Below are 24,911 nucleotides of genomic sequence, written 5' to 3'. Positions count from 1 at the left end.
TTGATTTGAGTTAGCTGTATCTGACTGTCCACGTGTCTAAATTTATTTTCTAAAATGTTTTATTTTATTTTAAATTATCCCTTTATTTTTATATTTGTAGTCATTACATTTTTAAAAAAAAATTTATAAATATTTTTAGCCACTTACTTTATGAGTTATGGTTTAAGATATTTTTAGAACTTTTGATTTTTAATTTATCACTTTTATAATTGAATATGATTAAAGTATGTTTTGGTTTTCTTTTTACTATTTATCCAAAATTTTAATTTGTACACTATAATAAGGAATAAAAATGAATATTTTTTTTATTCATATATTTTGATAAATGAAAACGAATTTAGTAATTCTATTTTTAGTATTTTAATCAACTTAGGAATTCAATATAAGAATGATTATTTGTTTATATTTTAATGTTTGGTAATAATAGAAATAAGAATGAAAAATAAATAAATTGACAATAATACTATAACACATAGTTTAAAATAATTTTTTTATATTTTCATTTTGAAAAATAAACTTTGAAAGGTTTTTTATTACTAAATAATAAGATTAAAAAAATTGACTTGTTATGAGATGATGAGGCATCTTATGAATAAAATCTAATTGTAAAATAGTAATTTTAAATTATTTTATATTTTCTTGTTAAATAAATGAAACAAAATATCACCAACTTATGAAAAATTGAAGTGTTGAGGAATGGCAACGGGACGGGTTCGGGACGGGTCGCTTCCATCCCAACCCTGTCTCATTTATTAAAAACAATTATCATCTCGTCCCATTTAAAAAATTAAACGGGGTGGATGGGGTAGGCGGGTATGATAAATTCTCGTACCCTCCCCATTTAACTTTTTTTTAAAAAATTTAAATTTGTTTTAAATTATTTTTAAAAAACTTAATTACATTAAAATAAATATATTTTATAAATAATTAAATTATTATATTTTTTTATAACTTATTTTATTAAAAATATTTTATTATTATCTATATATTAAAAACAGTAAAATAAAAATTTAAATTAAATTAATTTTAAAATTAATTTTATATATAATCGGGACGAGACGGGGCAATACCCGAACCCGCCCCGTGTTTTAAAAAAAATCTCAAACCCGTCTCAAAGTCATTTATTAAAATTGAACCCCATTCCATTAGGGGTAGGGTGGGGCGAGGCGAGTACAAAAAAAAACCCGCCACATTGTCATCCCTAGAAGTGCTACTCATAAGAGCGATTTGATTTATCTCATAATGATTTTTGGGAAAAATGAATTTTGATTCATTAATATGAAAATATATGAAAAAAGATAACCCAAGTTTTTAAAATTATTGTTATTTTCATCTATTTAAAAATAATTTGAAATACATGCTTTAATAAATCAAATAATTATTTCCTAAAATATCCATTTTACTTGTAATGTCATTAACTTTACAACTTTTTGACACCTAGATATTTTTCTTCATTTTAGATATGTTTTATTATTATTATTATTTGATATTTTTTTTTTTCATAAACAAACATCACATAGCAAAAGTGAGGTAGTTTGAAGAGTGTGGACATTAGAAATAGTGAATCTTTATTGAGAATGAAGTCTATGGTTTTTTCATCGATCTCTTTAGAATTTTTTTCACTATAACAAGTTAGGTCAATTTCAAGGATTCTGGTTATTTGGACATTTTCTTTGTTTTTTGACTTTACCTTTGATTCAAGAGATTTATATATGGATAAAAAGTAATATATTGTTGTTTTAAAAAAAAATTCATGTGATTATTGGTAGCCAAGAATGTTTGAAAAGAATAAAAAAAAAATTGTGTTTTAGCATGTCATGTAACATTCCCCTTTTGTTTATAACCCTAATAATTTGTTGTCACTTTAGTAATTTGTGCAAATTGTTTCCGATTCTTGTCTTGCGTTTGCATTTTTTCTATGTTAACATTTTCTCGTGATTACTAAAAATTAAAAACTAAGATATCAGGAGTCATCGGTAATTCCATATTGATTAAAAATGGAGTTAAGACCATTTCTTATACTACTACTACTAATAATAACAACAATAATAATAATAAAATATATTTAAAATGAAGAAAAATATTTACGTGGAGAAGTTTAGTTGTCAATTGTTATTGATGACATGACAAGTAAAATAAAATTTCGGGGAATAATTATATGAATTATTAAAAAATGCATGTATTTCAAATTATTTTTAAATAAATGAAGACAATACTAATTTAAAAAAGGTGGGGTTCTTTTTTTAATATATTTTCATATTAGTGAGTAAAAATCCACTTTTTTCACAATTTTTTATACAATTTATACTTTTATAAAACTTATCCAAACATGAGAATGAAGGTGGGAAGGAATGAGATGTCTACTCTCATTCCTCATTCTCATACCAAACACCCCCTAAAATAATTTAATTTGTATAAGAAATTAATAATAAAAAAACAATTCCAACAAAACTAAAACAAATTACCATCTATCTCAAATTCAAGGAACTCCTCATTTATCTTCTTATGATGTCAGTTATTAGATTAAGTTTTAAGAATTTAATCTAAAAATCAATCGGTATATATATAAGAGCAACTGATTTTACCATCATTTGGTAACCTATGATATCTTAACAAATTAATGATTATCATTTTTTTTTATCATAGAAATAAATTTTGATATTTTAGAATATTTGAAAATGTGTTAAATTATTATTATTTTAGGATTAATAATTTTAAAATCAAAATCAGAAGCAATATAATAATTATAACATATGTAAAAACCACATTCAACGTCTAAATATGAATAAAAATAAATAACTTAACATTTAGTAACATTTAGACACCAATAAAAATAAATTAATTTAAAAATTTAGGAGATATTTGATAAAATTAATAATAATTATTTTAAATTAGTAAATTAGTTTATCCAACATTCAACATTCAATTTTATTTAAATTTAAGTCAAATTAAATTATATTAAAATTTAAAAGTCAGAATGAAAATCTCATATTTATTAAATTAAAAAAAATGTATTTATAGAAATATAAGACACGTTTCTTAAAAACGGTTAATAGTAATTTTCTCCTATTTTAAAAAAATATATTTACTGTTATGAAATACGAGAAGATTATTATCGAACACTGTTTTGCGATAACTAAACAGAAAACGCATCCATGAGACATACACTTGCCCTGCATAAAATTCTTAAGCAACTTCCTGCTTCTTTCGAATTGATATCACTGTTGGACGTCAAATTCGATATTGAGTGATGTCCAGCGGTCTGCCATTACGCTAATGGCGCCGTTAACTCGGCCATTATCATGGCCCACACCGCAACTCCTGCGTCGGCTATCCCTCTCCTCTCTATATGGACGGCCTTTGCACTGCCCAAACTTAAACGGCCCAATACTGGACTTTGCATAATATGGGGCCCAGCTAAAAACTTAAGCCTGAATATGAGGCCCATTACGATGATTCCTCATTTTTACAACTAGACTAGTAGTGGACAACGACGAAGAAAAGGTGCTATTGCTGTAGCGTGTAGAGACTAGAGGGTGGAAGACTGGAAGCTTGATTCTTGGTGAAATCCTACGGTTCCCCTTTGTCGGGTTTCTAATACAAATTAAGTACTTTGACAAATTCAAATGCAGCTTGGAGTTATTTTGTCATAGCTACTAGAAAATACGTATATATTCTTAGTTAAGAACGACATTTTGTCCTAAATAAGCATTAAGAACAAAGAGAAAAGGACAATTTCGAGGTGGGTAGGAATGACTCTGTGGATATATATATATATATATATATATATATATATATATATATATATAATCTTGGCGTGGTGGTGAGATCTGCAACATAGATTTGACTAGACGGTTGCTTTTATACTTACTCAATATGGAAAGTAGAAATTTTGATTAAAATAATTAAGGGTAAAAAGACACGAGTTTTAATTTTCACGGGCTGATCGATAAAATTTAATACTTATTATTTAAGAAATTAAAATGATTTTAAGTTAAATTATAATTAAGTTATTAATTTAAAATTTATTATTTAATTATTATTATAAGTAAAATAACAAAGAAGATCGTAAAAATAATTAAGATAAATAAAAGTAAAAAGATAAAATAAAACTATGGGGTTAAAAACAATTTAATTGATTTTACTTATTATTTAAAGTTATTTTTTATTTTAAGTCATATTATTAAGTTATTTTATAAAATATATTAATTTACTTAAGTTATTAAATTATTTTTTAAGGTAATTGGTTTATCAAACACTTACTTTGTTAAAAAAAAAAAAAAAAAGGGAACAGTTTCACCGGTAAAGGTATGTGAAATTATTTATTACATAAAAAAAAAAAATATATAGAAACACTAAGGAAGGGGGTGTCCGACAATGGGATGTAGTTATGAGTCTTATGACGGGTATGCTTCCCGCCAAATGAAAGTGGAGGCAAGGAAGGAAGGTGGAAAATTGGTCATTTTTGAATTTTAACCGATGTGATTTGTTTGGAGTTGAAACAATTGAGAAGACTTGGCCAAAAAAGCGCAATGCTCCTCCCTCCGTTATCAGTGGATTATTCAAATGAGGGAGGGAGTATTAAAAAATTTATTTTCAGTCCACGGTTTGCTTGGACATGGCAACATCCAAAGCCGGCCATGCTCCTTCAATCCAAAACCAAAAGCCGCCCTCTCTCTCTCTACAATTCAATTCAAATAGAGATTTCACTCTCCATTTTGAATCTCAATGGAGTATTCTGGAGAGACTGATGAGTAGGTGGCTGATTGATCATCCATCTCCCATTACGAGATTACAGTAAGCATCGTTCTCTGCTCTTTCAGTCACTGTGCGATTCAGTCCGTTTCTGTCGTTACGATCTTTTGCTTGTTTGTGTTGCAAGGGAAGATGAAGGATCTGTTTATTTTTTTTAAGATAAAAATGCTGAGCGACTTGCACTCAGTTTCTGTGCTTTTGACCATATAGATTTGCTATGTCTCTGTGTTTTGATGTGGTTTCAAGGGTTTTGGTGTTTGAGAAAATCTTGATATTTACTTGAAAAGAATTTAAAATTTTTTATTTGAATTGATTTAATGTTTTGTTTCCCTTTTTGAATTGATGTAATTATGCAGTTTTCTTTCTTGATGTTTTCTCACATAGTTGTTTATTTATACACAGAGGCTAGGGTTTTATTTTTATCCTCTTCTCTCATGCTCCATTTGGTTGCTGAGAAAATGTGGGAAAATAAAAGAATTTTAAATTTCTGAATGTAGAGGTTTTCAAAATTGGGAGAGTATTTGGTTTAGTTTTGGGATATCGTTTTTCTATACTTCTTTTGTCAGTCTGCTGAAAGCGAGGATTGTATTTACAGTCGTCTTCGAGAAATTTGGTTACTATTTGTGTTGTGGTCGGCTACTATGAGTTGGAATCAAATCAATAATTTGACTGTCCACCGCTCAGTATACTGAGTTGGGATTAAATTTGGTTTGTGTTTGAGAAATGCATACTCAATTATCCAGTAAATAGCTATAAATTCATATATTATGGACGAAGGTTATGCCACAGAAACCATACTTGGTAAGCCAATATTCCAGTAATTGAAAGTGGGGAATATTAGATGACTAGCGTTAGAAATCAGAAGTTTGAAAATTAACTAAGAATTTGTTATTTTGGCTTGTCTTCCCAAAGATGGCTGGAAACTACAGGTTTGCAATGGACCAAAAGGATATCGTTAGATTCCTGGTCACCACGGTTGGAAGTTTCATCCAAGATCAGTTGATCAATAAAGAACAGAGAGCCCAACACAAAGAACAGTGTGCAGAGAGATTAGCAGCTGAAGATGGAAGCTGTGAGAAAAACACAGAAGTTCGATACTCTGATCAAGCAGTATTGGCAAATTTGGATTGGGGGATTGATGCCCTTGAAGAAGCTATCAATACCTCCAACATGGAAACTAAGCTTGCACGATTAGACCATGCAGAAAAAATGTTACAAGTATGTGCAATGTTGAACTCTGACCAGAGAACTGCAGGAGTCCCCAATTTCTACCTCTCTGCTTGGGCCCATCTCAACCTTTCTTACCTGTGGAGACTGCGGGACAATGTTCACAATTCAGTTCTTCACATTCTCGAGATGTTTATTGTTGATCCTTTCTTCTCACGGATTGATTTTGCTCCAGAGCTCTGGAAAGCTCTGTTTCTTCCACATATGAGTTCAATTGTTGGGTGGTATTCAGAAGCAAGGCACAGGATTGTGATGGAAGTGATTCCTGATTCCACTGATTTGTCCTTTACTGCAGATTTCGATCAATTCTTTAATGAGTCCCTGATCTTTTCCATGAGGCCTGATCAAGCAGAGAAAATGCAAAAGCTGGAGCAACTTTATGGAGAATCATTGGATGAGAATACACGGCTTTATTCAAAATATTATATGGATTGCTTGAACTTTGATTCAAACACTAGCAAGAGAGCGATTAAGATGTTGCCAATTGCAGAGCCACCAATGACTCCTATGCATGAGGTGAGCAGGTCAATTCCCGATTATGTAAAATTTGGGCCCATTCTACCTAAGAGTGCTGGGTTTTCTCTAATTCTTAAAGCTAAGGACAATGCAAGAGAAGCTTGCAGGTTAGTTTCCACTTGTAATTGATTTGAAGTTTTCTTTTCATCATGGAAACTTTTAGTTGAGCGGTTCGTTATTTTGGTGCTGATTTTATAAAAGTAAAATCAAGTTCTCATTTAATAAAGGCGCTCATATATGTATTCTTCTGGACATTTGGCTTCAAGCAGATTGAATGTCACTTCCAAATCCTCACAGAACCTGGAGGAGTCTGTTATGTGGGACCTTCAAGTAAGGCTGATAACTGAATCATTGCATTCACATGGCTATTTACAAGCTTGACCAATAAATGCATAATTATTTGTTGTTTCATGTTCCTCTCAGAACATTGTTTTTTGGAATAACAAAAGCTTTCTTAATGGTTCTTATTATTAGGAGGAAATGATTGAGGAAAATGAAGATAATTCAGATTATGAGCCTGATAGTGCTTATATGGATTCTGAGGACAAAACATATCAAGTAGTATCTCATAGTAGCATGAAAATGAACATTTATAAGGAAATGGGGCCAAAAGTACAGCCACCAAAAATTAGGAGTCAACTACCTTCTTCTACAAGTTTTTCTTCCACGGACTCCCCTAAAACTTCTCTAAAGATTTCATCTCCAAAATCAGACTCGCATTATCATAAAGGTCCCACATCTGTATTGCGCCTCTTATCCAGCCGTGCCATGGATTCCACTGTCTCCACCTCCTTGCCTGTGTCTCCACGTTTGTGTAAAGATTACAGCATTAGCTCAGCAGACTCAGATGGTGAAGTGATTGTATGTCTCTCTCTCTCTCTCTCTCTTTTTATTTAAATTTTCATCATCCATTTGTATTATTTGAACTCATAATGTTAGACATTAGTTTAACTGAAAGTAGATTTGTGATTCAGGAGCTACCAAGAAGCTGCAGGAAAAACGATGGACACAATCAAAGTATCAGTCATCAAAATCTGAATAGACAAGTATCAGAAAATAGGTAACCAAAATTTTTTTTCTTTTCCATTTTTCAGGAATTTATACAGTTTGTCTTCTCTTCCCTTTGTACCATCATCCAAAATTTCTCCAACAATGGTCTATTACAAGAAAACCATTGCTCTCTCATATTAAGTTAAAATTTCTTTGGCTTTCTGCAGCTCCCTTAATGAAAATGATGAAGGAAGCCAGAGCTGCATTTCTCTCCCATTATCTGATAAACTGACTCCTAGGTCAAGGCCGCCTAAAGATTTTGTCTGCCCCATCACAGGGCAGATTTTTAGTGATGCAGTTACCCTCGAAACAGGTCAAACATATGAAAGAAAAGCAATTCAAGAATGGCTGAAAAGAGGAAACACAACATGTCCCATTACACGGCAACCTCTATCTGCCAGCTCACTGCCCAAAACAAACTATGTTTTGAAAAGATTAATCACTACTTGGAAAGAACAATATCCTGATGTTGCTCAGGAGTTCTCTTACCCTGAAACACCAAGAAACTCATTCAGCCCCCTGTCCACAAAAGAAATTATGTTGGCATCTTCTCCATCATGTAATCCCCCCGACCATAAGAAGTCAGATGATTGTACTAATCAGAAGTGCAAAAGATTTATGCAAACAGTGGTATCTACTTCACCAACCAGTGTGATATCTCAAGCTGCTACTGAAGCGGTTATCAATGGGTTAAAACCCTATGTTTTGTGTCTCTGTAATTCAGATGATTTACAAGAGTGTGAAGCAGCTGTGCTGGCAATAGCCAAGATGTGGAAAGACTCAAAGGCTGATCCGGGAATTCATTCTTATTTGTCCGAACCAACAATTGTGAATGGGCTTGTGGAAATACTATCAGCTTCCATGAACAGAGAAGTTCTCAGAACATCAATTCACATTCTTTCTGTGCTAATATTTGCTGATGAAAGTGTGGGAGAGACTCTTACCAATGTGGATTCTGATTTTGATTGTCTGGCTGCTCTACTAAAGAAAGGTCTTGCAGAGGCTGCTGTTCTTATATACCAGCTGAGGCCAGCATTCACTCAGCTTTCAGCTCGCAACTTTATACCCTCTCTAGTACATCTAATTCTGAACAAAAATGACGAATCAGATAATCTTCTGTTAGTAATGGAGCCCAAGGATGCTGCTATAGCATTGCTTGAGCAGATTTTGATGGGAGGGGATGAAAACAGCAGATCCCTCAATGCTATGAGTGTTATCTCTGCAAATGGGATTCCTGCATTAATCAAGTGCTTGGATAAGGTAGAAGGAAGGCAGGCCATCGTATCCATCCTTTTATGTTGTATCCATGCAGATATAAGTTGCAGGAATTTGATAGCAAATAGAATCGATCTGTCTTCCGTGCTCGAATTATTTCATACTGGAGATGATTATGTTAGAGGCATATGCACAAAGTTTCTCTCTGAGCTAGTTCAGTTAAACAGGTATACATTTCTTTTACTTTGAGAACTATATCTTTATTTTCTCTATGGAAAGTATCCTAAGTAGCTTGGAAGTCCCTTGATTACTTCATATTATTCCTTTGCCCCTATTTTATTTTTTGAGGGGTGTAGTGATTGCAAAAGACTGGTCTATCAAGTTGGCTCAAGTTTTGATTTAAGGTGCTCTACCTTCTAAGCTAACTCTTAACATCTTGATTTCACTTACCCTAGCTTACAAGTTGACTCATGTCTCAACAATTGAATTTGAATTGAGTTTCAGGCTGCACTAGTTTCATAATTTATTTTCTAAAGGTAGGTTTTTGATATTAACTATTAATAGCTATATTCCAACCACGTCGTTCTAATTACATTTATAAATGTACTCTCATTTGAAACCAAATTATTGATATACAATGTACTTTGACCATGTGTCTTTTCTCCTGTTTTGGGTGGATCTTGAATTACTTCTGAGGACTCTCATAGATTACTTATCACACTATCTGTATCAGATCATTTTTGCACACTAGGACCTTTTGTGAAAATCTCTCTGAAGTCCATAAATGTGTAATGGTATTCCATTCTATCCAAGAGTTTATTCTTCTTATGGTGTCTCAGGAGGATATTCTGCAACCAGATCTTGAAGATAATTAAAGATGAAGGAGCTTTTAGTACCATGCACACATTTCTTGTGTATCTACAAATGGCCCCCATGGAGCAGCAACCTGCAATTGCTTCTCTTCTTCTTCAGCTTGATCTTCTGGTTTGCCTAGATTTCTTTCTTTCTTTCTCTCCTTTCTTTTTAAACGACGACAATACTTGAAAATTGGAGACAAATTAGTTCAACATAATGGCTAGATGATGTAGTCACAGATTCCTATAATTTTACTTCTCCAGGTTGAGCCTCGAAAGATGAGCATTTACAGGGAAGAAGCTATAGAGGCACTAGTTGAAGCACTTCACAAAAAAGACTTTCCTCATTCTCAAATCATGGCTCTAGATGCTTTATTATCTCTTTCTGGACATCTGACTACCTCAGGGAAGTCCTACACTGAAGCCTGGTTACTCAAGATCGCAGGATATGATCAACCTTACCATGCTTTAATGAAGTCGGAGAGGCTGAAAATATATGAAAATGAACTGACAGAGACAACGGTTAGCATTGATGTAGTTTGGGTTGTTTTGGAGCTTGTTGCTCTTTATGTTTTTCCTTCTCTCTGCATCGATCTTGAATTCTAAATATTCATATACAGGAAGAGGAAGAGAAAGCTGTCACTTCTTGGCAAAAAAGGGTAGTTTTTGTTCTTTGCAACCATGAAAAAGGATCCATCTTTAAAGCCTTGGAGGAATGCCTGAAGAGTAATTCTTTAGAGATAGCAAAGTCATGCCTTGTTGTTGCCACATGGCTTACATACATGCTTTATAATCTTCCTGACACTGGTGTAAGAAATGTTGCTCACAAGTCATTCCTCGAGCCATTCATCAATGTCCTCCAATCATCAAAGAATCTTGAGGAGAAGATTTTGGCAACCCTTGCTTTGAATTGCTTCCTTAATGATCCAGGTAATTTTGCTAACGGAGAACTTAATAATCATACAAAAACCTTTTGAATGTATCTATCTATACAATTGTTAACTCCAAATTTCAAATTTTAAGGTGCATTAGAAGAACTGGGAGTACATGCCAAGTGCATGTATAAAACCCTGAGAAAGCTTAAAAAGAATTCAGCGGTTGTAAGTGACATGCTAAAAGCCTTGATAAAGCTGCCTTCTATTGATCCAGTGAGTAATGGACCATGCATCCCTTAATTTCAAGTTGTGTTATACATGGATGATTATTTTCTCCTAATATTTCCCGTGTTTCAGACAGAGTTGTGGTGTTGTGATGCAGTGGTTGAGCTAGATTCATGCTCAAACGGTGGGATTCTGTCTTTGCTTCCTCTAAAAAGTTGGGTTCTGAGCGGCCATTCTGATGGAACTATACAGGTTTGAACTTCAAAAAACACGCTTGCATGCATCTCCCTCTATCTCTCCACTCATCGTGCACACACATGGACAAACAACATGATCCCACAAGAGTTCCTTTCATCTTGCACATTAGGTATGGGATGCTGGGAAGAGAGACTTAAGGTTGATTCAAGAAGTTCGTGAACACACAAAGGCTGTCACATGCCTCTATGCCTCATCTTCAAGTGACAAGTTATATAGTGGTTCCTTAGACAAAACAATTCGGGTAAGTTTTCTCAAAATTGCAATATAGCTTGCCAATCTCAATTGGGAAAGTCACACAAGATTGACTTGCCAATGTTTGGAGAGATACCCTTAAATCCTTTTGTATATGATCAAATATTAAGAATATGTTTGGTGGGGTTTTTCTGTTAAGTGCTTTTATTCAAAATGTTTTCTCTGAACATGTTTTTAAGAAAATCACCAATCAAATGCTTTTCAATGAAGTATTACAATTAATATTTCAACTTCTTAAAAGTGTTTTTTAAATTTTGCCAAACATAACTTTTTTTTATTTTTTTCAAAAACCAAATGCACTCTAAGTAACCTTTAAGCTGGGTATGTGTTGACTTTCATATAAAGTATTATTGGCTTCCCATTAGTCGATTCGATAACAAGGTGATGCTAGCTTAGAGTGATCCTCATTGAATAATGTAGCGATTAACCCAACAGCTAGGATAAATCATTCTTTTTGCTGCCTTTTCACTTGCTTACGCTACACTTGTATCCATAATTTCAAGTATTTTGAACCTTTTCTTGAAGCATCATAAGCAGTTGCTTAGTTGTTGATGGACAGGTCTGGACGGTCAAACCAGAAGAAATTCACTGTGTTCAGGTTCATGATGTGAAAGAGGCGGTATACCAGTTGACAGCTAATGACAGTTTTGCATGCTTCTCTTCTCAAGGAACTGGAGTCAATGTAACTTATCTCCCATTTGGGCAATTGATAAAAAAAACATAGATGGTACCTAACAAGATCCTTTTATTGCAGGTCTACAGTTGGTCTGGGGTTCCAAAACATATAAACTTTAACAAATATGTCAAGAGCCTTGACATGGCAGAGGATAGACTGTTTTGCGGTTGCACTGGTTACAGCATCCAGGTAAACACATCTGGTTGATTTGACTTTGGCTCTCGCTTTCATCAAACAAATATAACTCAGACGGAACATAGTCTAACCCATATATATCCTTCCATAATATTGAAAATTTGGGGAAAATGGCAGGAGGTTGATTTGTGTAAATCCACTTCAAATACATTTTACTCTGGTGCAAGAAAATTGCTTGGAAAACAAACAATATATTCCTTGCGTATTCATGATGGTTTCCTCTATGCTGGCGGTTCCTCGGTGGATGGAACTGCAGGGAAGGTACTATGCTTCTCTGAAAAAGTAGATATTTGGACAAATTCAGTGATTAAGATCAATTTTATGTTCTAATGAAACAATTTTGGATTTTGAAGGTGTTCTCCCTCTCGACCAAGGCGTTAACTGGGTCTTTCTTGACTGGATTGGACATCCAGCGCTTGGCTGTGAATAGTGACTTTATATTCACCGCCAGTAAATCTGGGATCATTGAGGTGTGGTTTAAGGAAACAGTGACAAGAGTTGCTTCCATTAAAATCGGTGGTCATGGACATGCGAAGATTGCATCCTTGGCATCAGATACAGATGGAGAAATGCTTTTTGCTGGTTTCCTTGATGGCAAGATCCGGGTTTGTACACAAAGACATCCCTAAAAAAATAATTAGAGAATTGTCAATTGTGATATTGCCTTCATTGCTAACTGCCATTTAATTGAATGTTGCAGGCTTGGGCACTCGACTGAGACTATGTGGTATATATTAAATATTAGGTCATTGAGAATTCTCAAGAAAATTGATTGTCCCAGGGTGTATATGTACAAACAAGTGATTTCTTAGAATTGGACACCTTAAATCAAGTTGTGTCTTGATAATTTCTCCTTTTTTTTTCTCCCTCTTGTATTTAGAAGATCAATTCTGCAGAGATGAAGATGATTTGCTTCATAAAAGTTTGTGGATTCTAATTCAACCCGAAACAACAAAAATCAATTGTCACAGGTGTCTTTGCACAATTTCAGGAATCAAAGAATACATAATCGTTAAAATGAAGATTGGAAAAAATTGTTAAAAAACAAATATCCTGAAACATTAAAAGAAACCAGAGAAGATCTACTAACCTTCAAAACGAATCAAAACAATATTTGCAAAAAAAAAAAAAAAAAAAAAAAGGCTAAGAGTTCGTAACTGTGGCACTCAGAATGAAAAGGACTTGTTTTAAAGGAAATTTTCAAAAATCATACAGGATTTCAACCTGTAATTCTGGATTAAGGATACTTATCCTCATAGTGCCGTTCCAAATATAAAACCTAATCTCTCAAAACTTATTAAAATAAGAAGAAAAAGCATATTTGTATCAACAAAACCCTACCTAATCAAGATTCAAGAAAGCCAAAATCCAACAAAGATTGAACACAGGAGACATGGAGGAGGAGCATTCAGAATGAGTAGGAGGTATTATTTTCCTGTCATGACGAATCAATCGGAAGATCTTAAGTTCATCATCACCATGCTCGCTCCAACATCATGTGTTCAATCATCAATGACAACAAAAACGGTAAATGAAGAAACAAATAAACAAGAAACCATCAGAGAAGTATTGGATCGATGCATCAAAGGCGACACATTGTGTCTCAGACGACCGTCGTGAGAAAATTTAATCCAAACTCATCACCTGGTTTCGCTATCTCCAAGAGAAAAAGAAACATCAGGTTAAAACAGAGATAAGAGAGGGAGAGGGAGAGGAAGAGAGATCTGAGTGTCTGGTCCCTGAACCAGCGAAAGATACTCAGACTTGGTTCGCTTCGATTGCTAAAGGCTCTTACGGTTGTTCAAATTTAAAGAAGATGGGCTCCCTTCTTTAGGGTTTTCAGCTTTTCGTATTGACGATTCTGTCCCTATTGTTACGCTATGCCCAAAATGCCCCCACTCGTAAATTCGTTATCAGAGTGTATAGAAAAAGGAGCCATGGACGGATTTGAGATTTCGATTTTAATTTTTTTTAGCCGGTCGGGTTGGGACTTCGCCTGCTCGCCTCATATACATATCTAATTAAATAAAAAATATATTAATTTAGTGTCTTTCAATATTTTTTTTCTATTTTTAAAATTAAAGAATAATAGCAAATTTTGTGTAAGATACAACAACTTTTTAAAGCTTATATTAAAAAATTAAGAATTTGCTTGGCCGTGAGTAAAAAATAATTTTGTGGATCTGTATTTTTTATTTGTATTTTCATTGGATGATAAGATTCGTTTTTTATTAATAAAAAATTAATTTTTAAAAAATTAAAGTCACCACTTGTTTTAATTTATTTTTTTTAAAAAAAACATGTCCATGAAAATTGAGTTTAAATTCCATAGTCAAGTTACATATTAGAAATATAAGATAACATTCTCTTAGTGTTAAAAAGGTCGAGTAGAGAGAATTGACTAATAGACTATAAATACCCATAAATAACAATACAAAATAATCCATTAGACTAAGGTGAGAGAATTTTGTGTATATCAAAAGAATCAAACAAATCAAGTAAATAAGGGAGTATGCCTAAAAAATGCCAAATAAAAGCAACACGCTTACATAAGAAAGAAAAAGTTTGTCTACAAGTATAATCAGTAATTTGAAAACAAGGTAAACATCAACTAAGACATAAATGACCCAAGCCAAGGACCAAATACAGGGAAATAAGCATCAAGGGGGAACTATACTATACAAATATATAAAAGGGTCATGATAGGACAACAAACATGTATTTACATACTTACAAAATAAATCTATTTAAAATGGTTATAAATGAGATAAAAATCAAAACAAAAATTTACAACATATATGAGATGTCTAGATTACATTTTAAAAGTTTGAAAGGCCCAAACATGCACCAAATAGTCAAAATTAAAAATAACATCTCATAGCTCTAAATTAGATAGTACAATAATCATGTAAAAACTAAATTAATTCACAAGTTAAATAAAAGATTTTTCAATGAAGTTAAGGCCCCTAAAACTTATTTAAGAAGTTTAAAAGACAAAAAAAAAACTCAAAATTAATGAAAACCTTGATAACTAAGACTAATTTACAAAAACATTTTTAGGGTCAAAAATAGGAACAACACAACACTTGGAAAAACTGGTTTATTCAACAAACTTGGAGAAGAGTTTTTTAATAAAACAAAAATTATTTGACACATTAAGAAGTCCAAAACACATCCTAAGCCTAAAAAATATTTTAGAAAAAACCAAAAAGTCCATATTTGCAAAAACATCTTGAAAGTAAAAAAATAAGGCGGTAAAGAATTAAATCTCAATAAGCAAGAGTTGTGGGCTCTGAAACAAACCTAAATTTATTTCCATGGACAAGGTCATATCTCAACCCTTTAATGAATATGAGAAAAAGTTCATGAGGTTTGTAAATAATCCCATTAATATAAAATTTGCAAGAATAGTTTTTAAATAATAATAAAAAATTTCTAAAAATCACAAGTTAGAGAAATGAGTAATGTAAACTAATGAAGTGAGTCATAGGTTAACTACAAGGCTAACACCTATTCTCAACCCTCAAATAAACATGAGATTAGGCTCATGTGAGGCATGGAAGGCCAAACTAATACTCACATATGCAAACATTACTAAAATTTACATGAAGACATTCATAGAGAGGAAAACTTCTATGTAAATCTAAGCCATGTTTGCTCAAGCTAGTGACAACCATTAATAACCATAAAATTATCATAATCTCAAGCCCCTAATGATTATGAAAATGGATTCATAAAGATTGAAAACCGTTCTCCAAAAATTAGTTTAGAAAACCTTTCAAAAATCACAAAAAGATAAAGAAAACACTTATCAATTTTCTCAAGCATGATGATAAGACCAAAACCTATGGTAAGGGGTTTGATCTTTGACCATGAAATTAGCCATTGAAAGGTGTTTGAAATTCAATCAAAAAGAGTTTGAAAATGAGTTTTACAACTAGATTTGCAAAGAAAACCAAAAATGGCAGAAATAGGTTTTAGAAATTCTCTTTGGCAAATAAACAAACACTTTGTAGCTTTTAAATTTTATTTTAAAATTAGTCACAAAACTTTCAAAAACCATTTAAATAGAATGGAAAAACGAAATCCTCAAAAGATAAATGAAAAAAAAAATAAAGGATTTCAAATCCAAATAAGCCATATGTCATGATTTAGTCAATAAGCTTTCAAATGAGAAAACAAACTAAAAATTGAATGTAACCAAAATTAGGCAAGACTTGAAATCAACTTATCAACAAATTAACCAAGAGAACAAACATCTCATTAAGTATCCAAAATGAACAAAATAAAGAAAAAAAATATTAAAAGCCATAGATGAAGAGAAAATCCAATAAGCAAGTGTATGACTTTTCAATATCCACACCAAATTACATATTATTTCAAGAAATAAAAGAAAATAAACATAAATTAAGAATAAACCAAAAAAATAAAAATAAAAATGAAATAAAGATGATCTCACCCAAAAATCTCCTTGTGAAAAACACTTGGCTTTTAGTGAGTTGGAACCCTATTTCCAAAGCTAAACTTGCTTCTCAAGCTTTGAGTCTTCTCTTCTTTTCCTTTACTCTCTCAATTTCGATAGAGTTTCCTTTAAAAAATGCAAGAAAATCTCTTTAAAAAACAAGGTTCAATGCCTTTGTTTATAGGTTAAGGGAGGTAGGGATTTTGACACTTGTCTTCATTTCCACCCAAGGCTCAAACTCACTTTAAAACTAAACCCAAATTAAGGAGACCTCTAACCTAGGGTTTAGGCCTACAAAATCCTCCAAAACCAGCCCTATAAAATGTGGAAAAGGAAGTGGATTTAAAACAAAAGTTAGAAATGAGTTTGAGACAATTTTTATGGTCTACAAGTTTTCTGTTTTTAAAAACAAAAAACTATTTTTTGTTGTAAAACGAAGATAAATGCAATGCAAATAAAAGTAAAGACGACTATATATTATTTTGATAATAATATATAATAGGGAGAGAAATCAGAGAAGAAAATTAAGATAGTTGAAAGAATGAAAGTTATGGAGAATAAGAGAAAGAAAAAATAAGAGAGAGAGAGAGATAATTTTTCTTTGCTTGGGATACATATTACAGGAGATGGGAAACCTTTTTATAGGCTTTCCAAATAGCTTCCATTAATACATCCATTAATGAATATTAATGGAAATTATAAATAATATTAATTAACATTCATAAATAATATTAATTAACATTTGATATAATAAATGTGGTGGCATTCATTACTTCATTTATAACACTCACCCCTTGGATGTCCACCACATTAGAAGAATATGTCTCATTAAAACCTTGCTAGTAAAAAACCTAATGGAAAAAACCTAGTGAAGGAAAAAAAAAGTATAATATTTTTATAATTCTTTAAGTTGCTATTGGTATGTTAGGACTATTTCGTTCAAAACCTTACCAGTAAAATCCAGTGGAACAAAATCTGGATGAAGAGAAAAAAAGTATAGTATACTAATACCTTTTTACAAGCATATTCTCTATCATGTCGATATCCTTGAGTTGACGCATTTCAATCTTGTGTATTAACTTCTTGAATGTTGAGGTTGACAATGACCTTGTGAATAAATCTGCTAGATTATCACTTGAACGTATTTGTTGAACATCAATTTCACCACTTTTCTGGAGTTCATATGTATAAAAGAATTTTGGTGAAATACATTTAGTTCTATCTCCTTTAATATAACCCTTTGTTATCTATGCAATGCATGTAATATTATCTTCAAATAATATTATCGGGTTACCTTTGATAGAGGAGAGTCCACATGATTTCTGAATATGCTGGATCATAGATCTTAACCATATATACTCATGAATCGCTTCATGAATTGCAAGTATTTCTGAATGATTTGATGATGTGACCCCCATTATTTGTTTGATAGATTTCCATGAAATAGCAGTACAATTGCAATTAAACACATACCTTATTTATGATCTACATTTATGTGGATCTGAAATGTATACTGCATCTACATATCTAAGCAATTGTTACTTTGATTTCCTTAAGTAAAATAAACTCATATCAATAGTTCTGCGAAGATAGCGCAATATATGCTTGATACCATTCCAATGTCTTCGAAGATAGTGCAATTGTTACAAAACTTTCTTAATGTATGTTGATTGATGTATTAAAACTCCATTTGGAAAATGCTCAATCTGCAGGGCGAGATAAAATTTTGTTTTTCCAAGATCTTTCATCTCAAATTCATTTTTTAAGTAATTTGTTGTTCTTGTGAACTCTTCAGAAGTTCCAACAAGATTTAAATCATCAACATACATTGCAATAATTACAAATTCGGTTTCTGATTTCTTAATGAAGATGCATGAGCATATAGGGTTATTCACATACCCTTATTTTTGTAAGTATTTACTAAGGTGTTTGTACCACATGCATCTAGATTACTTTAATCCATACAAGGATCGTTGTAATTTGATTGAATACATGTTATGAGGTTTTGTACTATTTGCTTCAGACAATTTAAATCATTCAAGGGTTTTCATGTATATATCATTATCCATGGACCCGATTAAATATATTGTAATAATGTCCATGAGACACATATTTAGTCACTCTGAGACTACCAAACTAATTAAGAAACAAAATGTGATTGCGTTCATGATGGGATAGTATGTTTTCTCGTAGTCAATACCAGGTTTCTCAAGAAAACTTTTACTACTAATCGCACTTTATATCTTATGATCTCATTATTTTCGTTGTGCTTTTGTACAAATACCCATTTTCACCCAACAGGCTTTACATCTTTAGGTGTTTGGACTACAGGTAAAAAAACTTCTCATTTTGTTAATAAGCTTAACTCTGCCTACATAGCTTCTTTCCATTTTGGCCAATAATTTCTATGACGTCATTCTATATTTCGTGGTTCGGGATCTTCATAATTTCTTATGATATCAGAGGCCACTTGGAAAACGAAATTATTGTTAATAACAATATTATTTTGATCCCATTTTTCTCTTGTATGTACATAACTTACTGAGATCTCATAATTTTCAGGTACTTGTGTCTCTTCAAGAACTTCTTATTCAATATGTGCATTTTTAGGGGCTTTCTGCATTATTTGTGTCTTTTTTGAGGTTAAATATTTATCAATTTTAGACCGATTAGTCATTTTGATGGTCTCTTTTAAAGTGCTAAGTTTTTCTTACCTTTTCCTCTTTCGAGGAATTATATCCTTTGAGCTGATAGGTCTACTACACTTCAGACGTATCTTTGATTTATTTGTTAACTGTCCTACATGGACATCAATTCGTGTTGGAGTATTTGCAGCTAGGATATGTGACTTTGTTACTTTATTTATATCAATGATTGCATCTGGTAATTGATTTGCAAGATTTTTGCAAATGAATGATTCTTTAAACTTCTAGTTTACATTGAATTTGTTGGCAGATCGAAGGGTTGGCCGCGTCCATCAACTCCCCTTGTGTTCGTCGTGGGCTCTTGGATGAATACACTATAAGGTTAGAGTATGCGCCTTTCCTAACAACAATTGCATTTAGGAGAGTTGGTAGCTCCTGAGGTCCTACAAGTGGTATCAGAGTCAAGGTCACGGGTTTGAATCCCAGGGGTGTCTTTGGGAAGGAGATTGTTGGCAGATCGGAGGGTTGGCCGCGTCCATCAACTCCCCTTGTGTTCGCCGTGGGTGCTTGGGTGCATGCACTATAAGGTTAGGGTATGCGCATTTCCTAACAACAATTTTTTTTAAGAGAGTTGGTAGCACCTGAGGTCCTAAAGAATTGTACAAAGATCAAGATGAGACATGGTAGATGCATTTCAAATAATTTCTCAGCGTTATTTAGGAATCGACTTTTCTCCCCTTAATAACGGGAAAACACTCATTAAAATGACAATCTGCAAAACGAGTTGTAAAAACATCATATGTCAAAGGTTCAAAATATCTTATGATGGATGGATAATCAAAACCTACATAAATCCCAAGTTGTCGTTGGGGGCCCATTTTAGTGTGTTGTGTAGGTGCAATTGGTACCACAACTAAAGATTCGTAAGTGAGAGATATTTGGTTGTTTTCCAAGCACAAGTTGTGAATGAGAGTATTCATGGTAAGTTGTAGGTCGAATACAAACTAAAGTTGCAACATGCATAATAGCATGTCCCCAAACAAATGTAGGTAACTTGATTTTCATTAGTAATGATCAAGCTATTAATTGAAGACGTTTGATAAATGATTCTGCTTAACCATTTTGGGTATGGGTATGAGCAACAAGATGCTCAATATTTATTCTTATTAACATACAATAGTCAATGAATATTTGAGAAGTAAATTTGCTAGCATTATCAAGGCATATTGTCTTAATTGGATAATATGGAAATTGTGCTTATAATATGATCATTTGTGTAAGGAATCTAGCAAAGACAACGTTACGTGTAGAAATGAGACAAACATGTGACCACCTAGTAGAAACATCTATTAAGATCATAAAATAACGAAATGATCCACATGGTGGATGGATAAACCTACATATGTCCCCATGTATTCTTTCTAAAAAAACTGGTGACTTAGGTATAACTTTAATAAAAGATGGTCTGACTATCAATTTACCTTGTTAGCAGGTAACACATGAGTATTGATTAGGAAAAATAATCTTTTGGTTCTTTAGTTGATGCCTATGTGAGTGTTCGATTATTCGATGCATCATTGAAGACCCTAGGTGACCTAGCCTGTCATGCCAAATGACAAAAACTTTTAGGTCGTTCAACTTTTGGTTCACGACAACATATGATTCAATAGGCTTTATAGGTATGATACAACCCAAATGAGAAAGCTGAGAATTTTTCCATTATAAGTTTCTAGCTAGATATAATTGAAGTAATGTAAATATATTCTACATTATCTTCATTCATAGTTTCAATATGATATACATTTCTATAGATATCTTTAAAATTGAGTAAATTTCTTATGGATTTGTTAGAATATAAAACATCATTTATATGAAATCTAGTTTCATTTGGTAGTATTATGTTTTCTTTTCTAGAGTCTTCAACTAAGTTTGTAGTATCAGATATGGCTTACATTAGTTTTTATCAATGTCAATTCAAGGAAATATTTTTTTATCTCACATCATCCTCATTCATCTTGAGACCAAATAACACGTGGATTTTAGATACAACTAATATTAAAAAAAATACATAATGTAAATAACAATATAAAAGAAAATGCAATAATAAAAAATAAATATAAGACATAATAATCATATATTATTTGATATATAAAAGTAACATTAATCAATATTAGCACTCTTATCATTTTATTAAATGGTTTGTCTTTTCACTAGGACTTCCAAAGAAATCAATGTCATAATAGGTTAGGTCCAATACATCACCATCGGTAAAGTTCATCTCTATCTCTTTTCCTTTTGCTTTTATCGATGCTTGGTAAAGGTCGATCAAATGTTTGGGTGTACGACATGTACACGACCAATGCTCCTTCATACCACATTTATAACAATTATTCTCATGGTTCTTGGGAGGTTTATCTTGTAAACACTTCCCATTTTCTTGTTTTGCCTTAGTATTATTCCACTTCTGATGGTGCAATGAGGTTTTCATTTTCTGATAATTTGAGGAATTATTACCATAATAACCATGGTATCAAGGATTCCTTCCATTCCATAACCACAACCATGCCCTCATCATTGTCCACATCCACGAGTTTGAGACAATATTAGATTCATTTTAGGGAATGGTTTAAATCCAGTTAGAGAAACTTGTGATTTCTCATCAAAATCTCATTATTTTATTCAACAACAAAAATACATGATTATTACTTCAGAGTATTTTGTAAATCTATGCTCTCGATATTGCTGTTGTAGAAGCACATTCGAGGCATGAAACATAGTAATTTTTTTTTCTAGCATATCTTCTTTTGTGATTTTTTCTCCACACAACTTTAATTGAGAGATGATTTTGAAAAGTGCAGAGTTATATTCACTAATAGTTTTAAAATCCTGCAACCTCAAGTGCACCCAATCATATTGAGTTTTTGGGAGAATCACAATTTTCTAGTGGTCATATCTTTCCTTCAAATTAATCCATAGAGTAAAAAGGTCCTTTACTGTAAGATACTCATTTTTTAAACCTTATGGAGATGATGACGAAAGAAAATCAACGTTTTTGCATGATCCTACAAGGATGCTCGATTTCCTTTTTTGATCGTAGCTCCAAGATTCATTGTATTAAGATGTATTTTAGCATTAAAGATTCAAGATAGATAGTTCATTCCTGAAATGTGAAGTGCTACAAATTTGAGTTTTGTGAGATTCAACATTGTCAAATAACTTCAGATATATGATAAAACAATATTATTAGAATCGATTACAATAAATTGATAACATTGGTATAATTTTTTATTATAATTGAAATCAAATAATTTGCTTATAACTTTTAACAATATATAACGCAAATTAAATGAATTTAGCAATAACAATATAAATATATAAAATTTTATTTTATATAAACAACTTCAAGTTTAAGAGACGAAAATTACCTTCATAGCAATTCATGATGATAGCATGTTGTAAAACGAATATAAATGCAACGAAAATAAAAGTAGAGACAACTATATATTATTTTGATAATAATATATAATGGGAAGAAAGAAATCAGAGAAGAAAATTTAGAGAGTTGAAAGAACGAAAGATATGAAGAATAAGAGAAAGAAAATTTTTCTTTATTTGGGATACATATTATAGGGATGGGAAGTCTTTTTATAGACTTTCCAAATGATTTCTATTAATGAATATTAATGGAAATCATAAATAATATTAATTAACATTCATAAATAATAATAATTAACATTCATAAATAATATTAATTAACATTTAATATAATAAATGTGGTGACATTTATTACTTCATTTATAACATTTTTAAAAATTCATAAGTTGTTGATATATGTTATTAGGTTTTAAAAACAAAGTGAAATAGATAATATTTGTTAAAAAATAAGTAAAAGTCGTCTTCACTCATTTTTTTCAAAAACAAAAGGAAAACATAATTTTTTATTATAAAAAAAACCATAAAAAACAAATAAAATTGAACATGATGTCATTATTTTTTTTTCTCTCAACGTTCTAATACCAATACACCAATACTGAAAATCCTTATATGATATTTCTTTAAATTACACATGTTTTTTTTTTTTTTTTTTAATTTCTTTTAACTTTTCTAAAATCTTTTATTAAAAAAATAAATTTCAAATAAAACTACATTTGATACATAAAATTTATTAATTTTAAAAAATAATTTGAAACTCAAAATTCAATTTAATTAATACTAAAAGAAATCATGAAACTCAATAATATTAGAAAGACATAAACTAAAATTTATTCTAAATTGACTTGGTTAGTTTATTCCTTACATATATATATATATATATATATATATCATATTTTTACAAATTTTTTCATTAGGCACTTAAACTTTAAATTAAATAAGACTTACTACATTAGATTTTTTAAACAAGTCTAGTAATTCTTAAAATTAATTTAAAATTCAAATAGTGATCCAATTAATATATGAAATTTATGAACAAAAAATTAGTTTAAAATGACTTTATTACTTCTCTTCAACATAGAATAATTATTTTCCACATTTTTTCATTGCACAGATCAACTACAAATTAAATAAGACTTAGTACATTAGATTTATCAACAAGTCTAATAATTTTTAAAATAACTAAAAATTTAAATAGTGATCCAATTAATATTAGAAATTTATGAAAAAAAATTGGTTTAAAACAACTTTATTATTTATCTTCTATATAGAATTATTATTATTTATTTATTTTTCATTAGACAAATAAAATCAAAATAAAACAAGACTTAATGCATTGAATTCATTAACGAATGTATTAATTTTTAAAAATAATTTGAAATTTAAATAATAAACCTATATATACTCTAAATTTATAGATCAAAATTGGTTCATATAAACAAATTAAATTTTCTCACTATAAAAATGAACTTCATATAATTTGAAACTCAAAAAATGGATTTAATAACTAAAGAAAAGATCAAAATTGAATTACGAGTAATAACTTTACTATCTCTCCTATATACACAATTATATTTTTTGAATTTTATAATTAAATAAATAGATTATAAATTAAGTAAAACATAATTAATAATCTAAATTCTTGAATGAAACTTTTAATTTTTAGGAATAATTTAGAATTTAAAAATTCAATCCAATTAATTGTAAATTAAATCAAAATATTCAAAACATTTTACAATATTATTTTCATAATTGAATATTAAACGTGTAAATGTAATGGAAAACTTGACTCAATTACAAATTAAAAAGTTAAATTTTATTTTCTATTCATTTTAAATAAAATATTATAAATAATTATTATTTTAGATTATTATTATTATTATTATTATTTTTCATTTTTAACCAAAAAACACTCAAAGAACATCCTTATGTTTATGACATATAATATTATTATTTATATTTTACTACAAATTTTTATTTTTAATTACAAAACTATTTTCTTTTAACTACTTTCATTTTTAATTGTACTTGAATTAAATTTACAATGTTTTTGCAAAATCAAAACATAAAAATAATTTTTAAAAATAACTCATTCAAACAAGTTTTTTATTTTCTACTTTTAAAAATAACTTGACCTGATTTGACCCTAACATGTTTTTTTTTTTCTTTTTTTGTCTAGATTTTAGTTAAATATAATCATCTTTAAGTCAAATTTGTATCAGACATAATCTATTTAATAAATTAGTTAGTTTTTTGGTCAACTTATATAACACT

General features: G+C 30.8%; 1 protein-coding gene and 2 non-coding genes across 3 annotated transcripts; 1 reads left to right on the top strand and 2 right to left on the bottom strand.

Annotated features, from left to right (window-relative positions):
* Nucleotides 1–4,640: 4,640 nt before the first annotated feature.
* On the top strand, nt 4,641–12,962 carry LOC117905375 (putative E3 ubiquitin-protein ligase LIN-1). The gene is made up of 17 exons (XM_034818295.1): nt 4,641–4,797; nt 5,668–6,605; nt 6,768–6,828; nt 6,973–7,359; nt 7,473–7,558; nt 7,716–8,990; nt 9,603–9,747; nt 9,882–10,139; nt 10,238–10,547; nt 10,641–10,765; nt 10,850–10,969; nt 11,085–11,216; nt 11,787–11,909; nt 11,982–12,092; nt 12,216–12,359; nt 12,452–12,703; nt 12,799–12,962. The coding sequence occupies exons 2-17, from the start codon at nt 5,668–5,670 to the stop codon at nt 12,814–12,816; spliced, it is 4,485 nt and encodes a 1,494-aa protein (XP_034674186.1). The 5' UTR covers nt 4,641–4,797; the 3' UTR covers nt 12,817–12,962.
* Nucleotides 12,963–13,506: 544 nt separating this feature from the next.
* On the bottom strand, nt 13,507–13,581 carry LOC117908006. The gene has a single exon (XR_004650126.1). It is a non-coding gene; the product is annotated as a small nucleolar RNA Z105 (small nucleolar RNA).
* A 70-nt stretch (nt 13,582–13,651) lies between these two features.
* LOC117908013 lies at nt 13,652–13,749 on the bottom strand. Its single transcript, XR_004650133.1, has one exon. It is a non-coding gene; the product is annotated as a small nucleolar RNA Z161/Z228 (small nucleolar RNA).
* Between the last annotated feature and the right edge of the window lie 11,162 nt (nt 13,750–24,911).

This window comes from Vitis riparia, chromosome 18 (assembly GCF_004353265.1).
Source record: "Vitis riparia cultivar Riparia Gloire de Montpellier isolate 1030 chromosome 18, EGFV_Vit.rip_1.0, whole genome shotgun sequence".
Taxonomy (NCBI): Eukaryota; Viridiplantae; Streptophyta; class Magnoliopsida; order Vitales; family Vitaceae; genus Vitis; species Vitis riparia.
This window is presented reverse-complemented; position numbering and strand designations above follow the sequence as displayed.

Bases quoted from the DNA above. Each gene is read 5' to 3' on its own strand.
- LOC117905375 (XM_034818295.1), top strand. From the start codon at position 5,668: ATGGCTGGAAACTACAGGTTTGCAATGGACCAAAAGGATATCGTTAGA. The intron at 7,559-7,715 runs GTAACCAAAATT...GGCTTTCTGCAG, and splicing joins AGACAAGTATCAGAAAATAG to CTCCCTTAATGAAAATGATG. The intron at 12,093-12,215 runs GTAAACACATCT...GGAAAATGGCAG, and splicing joins GCACTGGTTACAGCATCCAG to GAGGTTGATTTGTGTAAATC.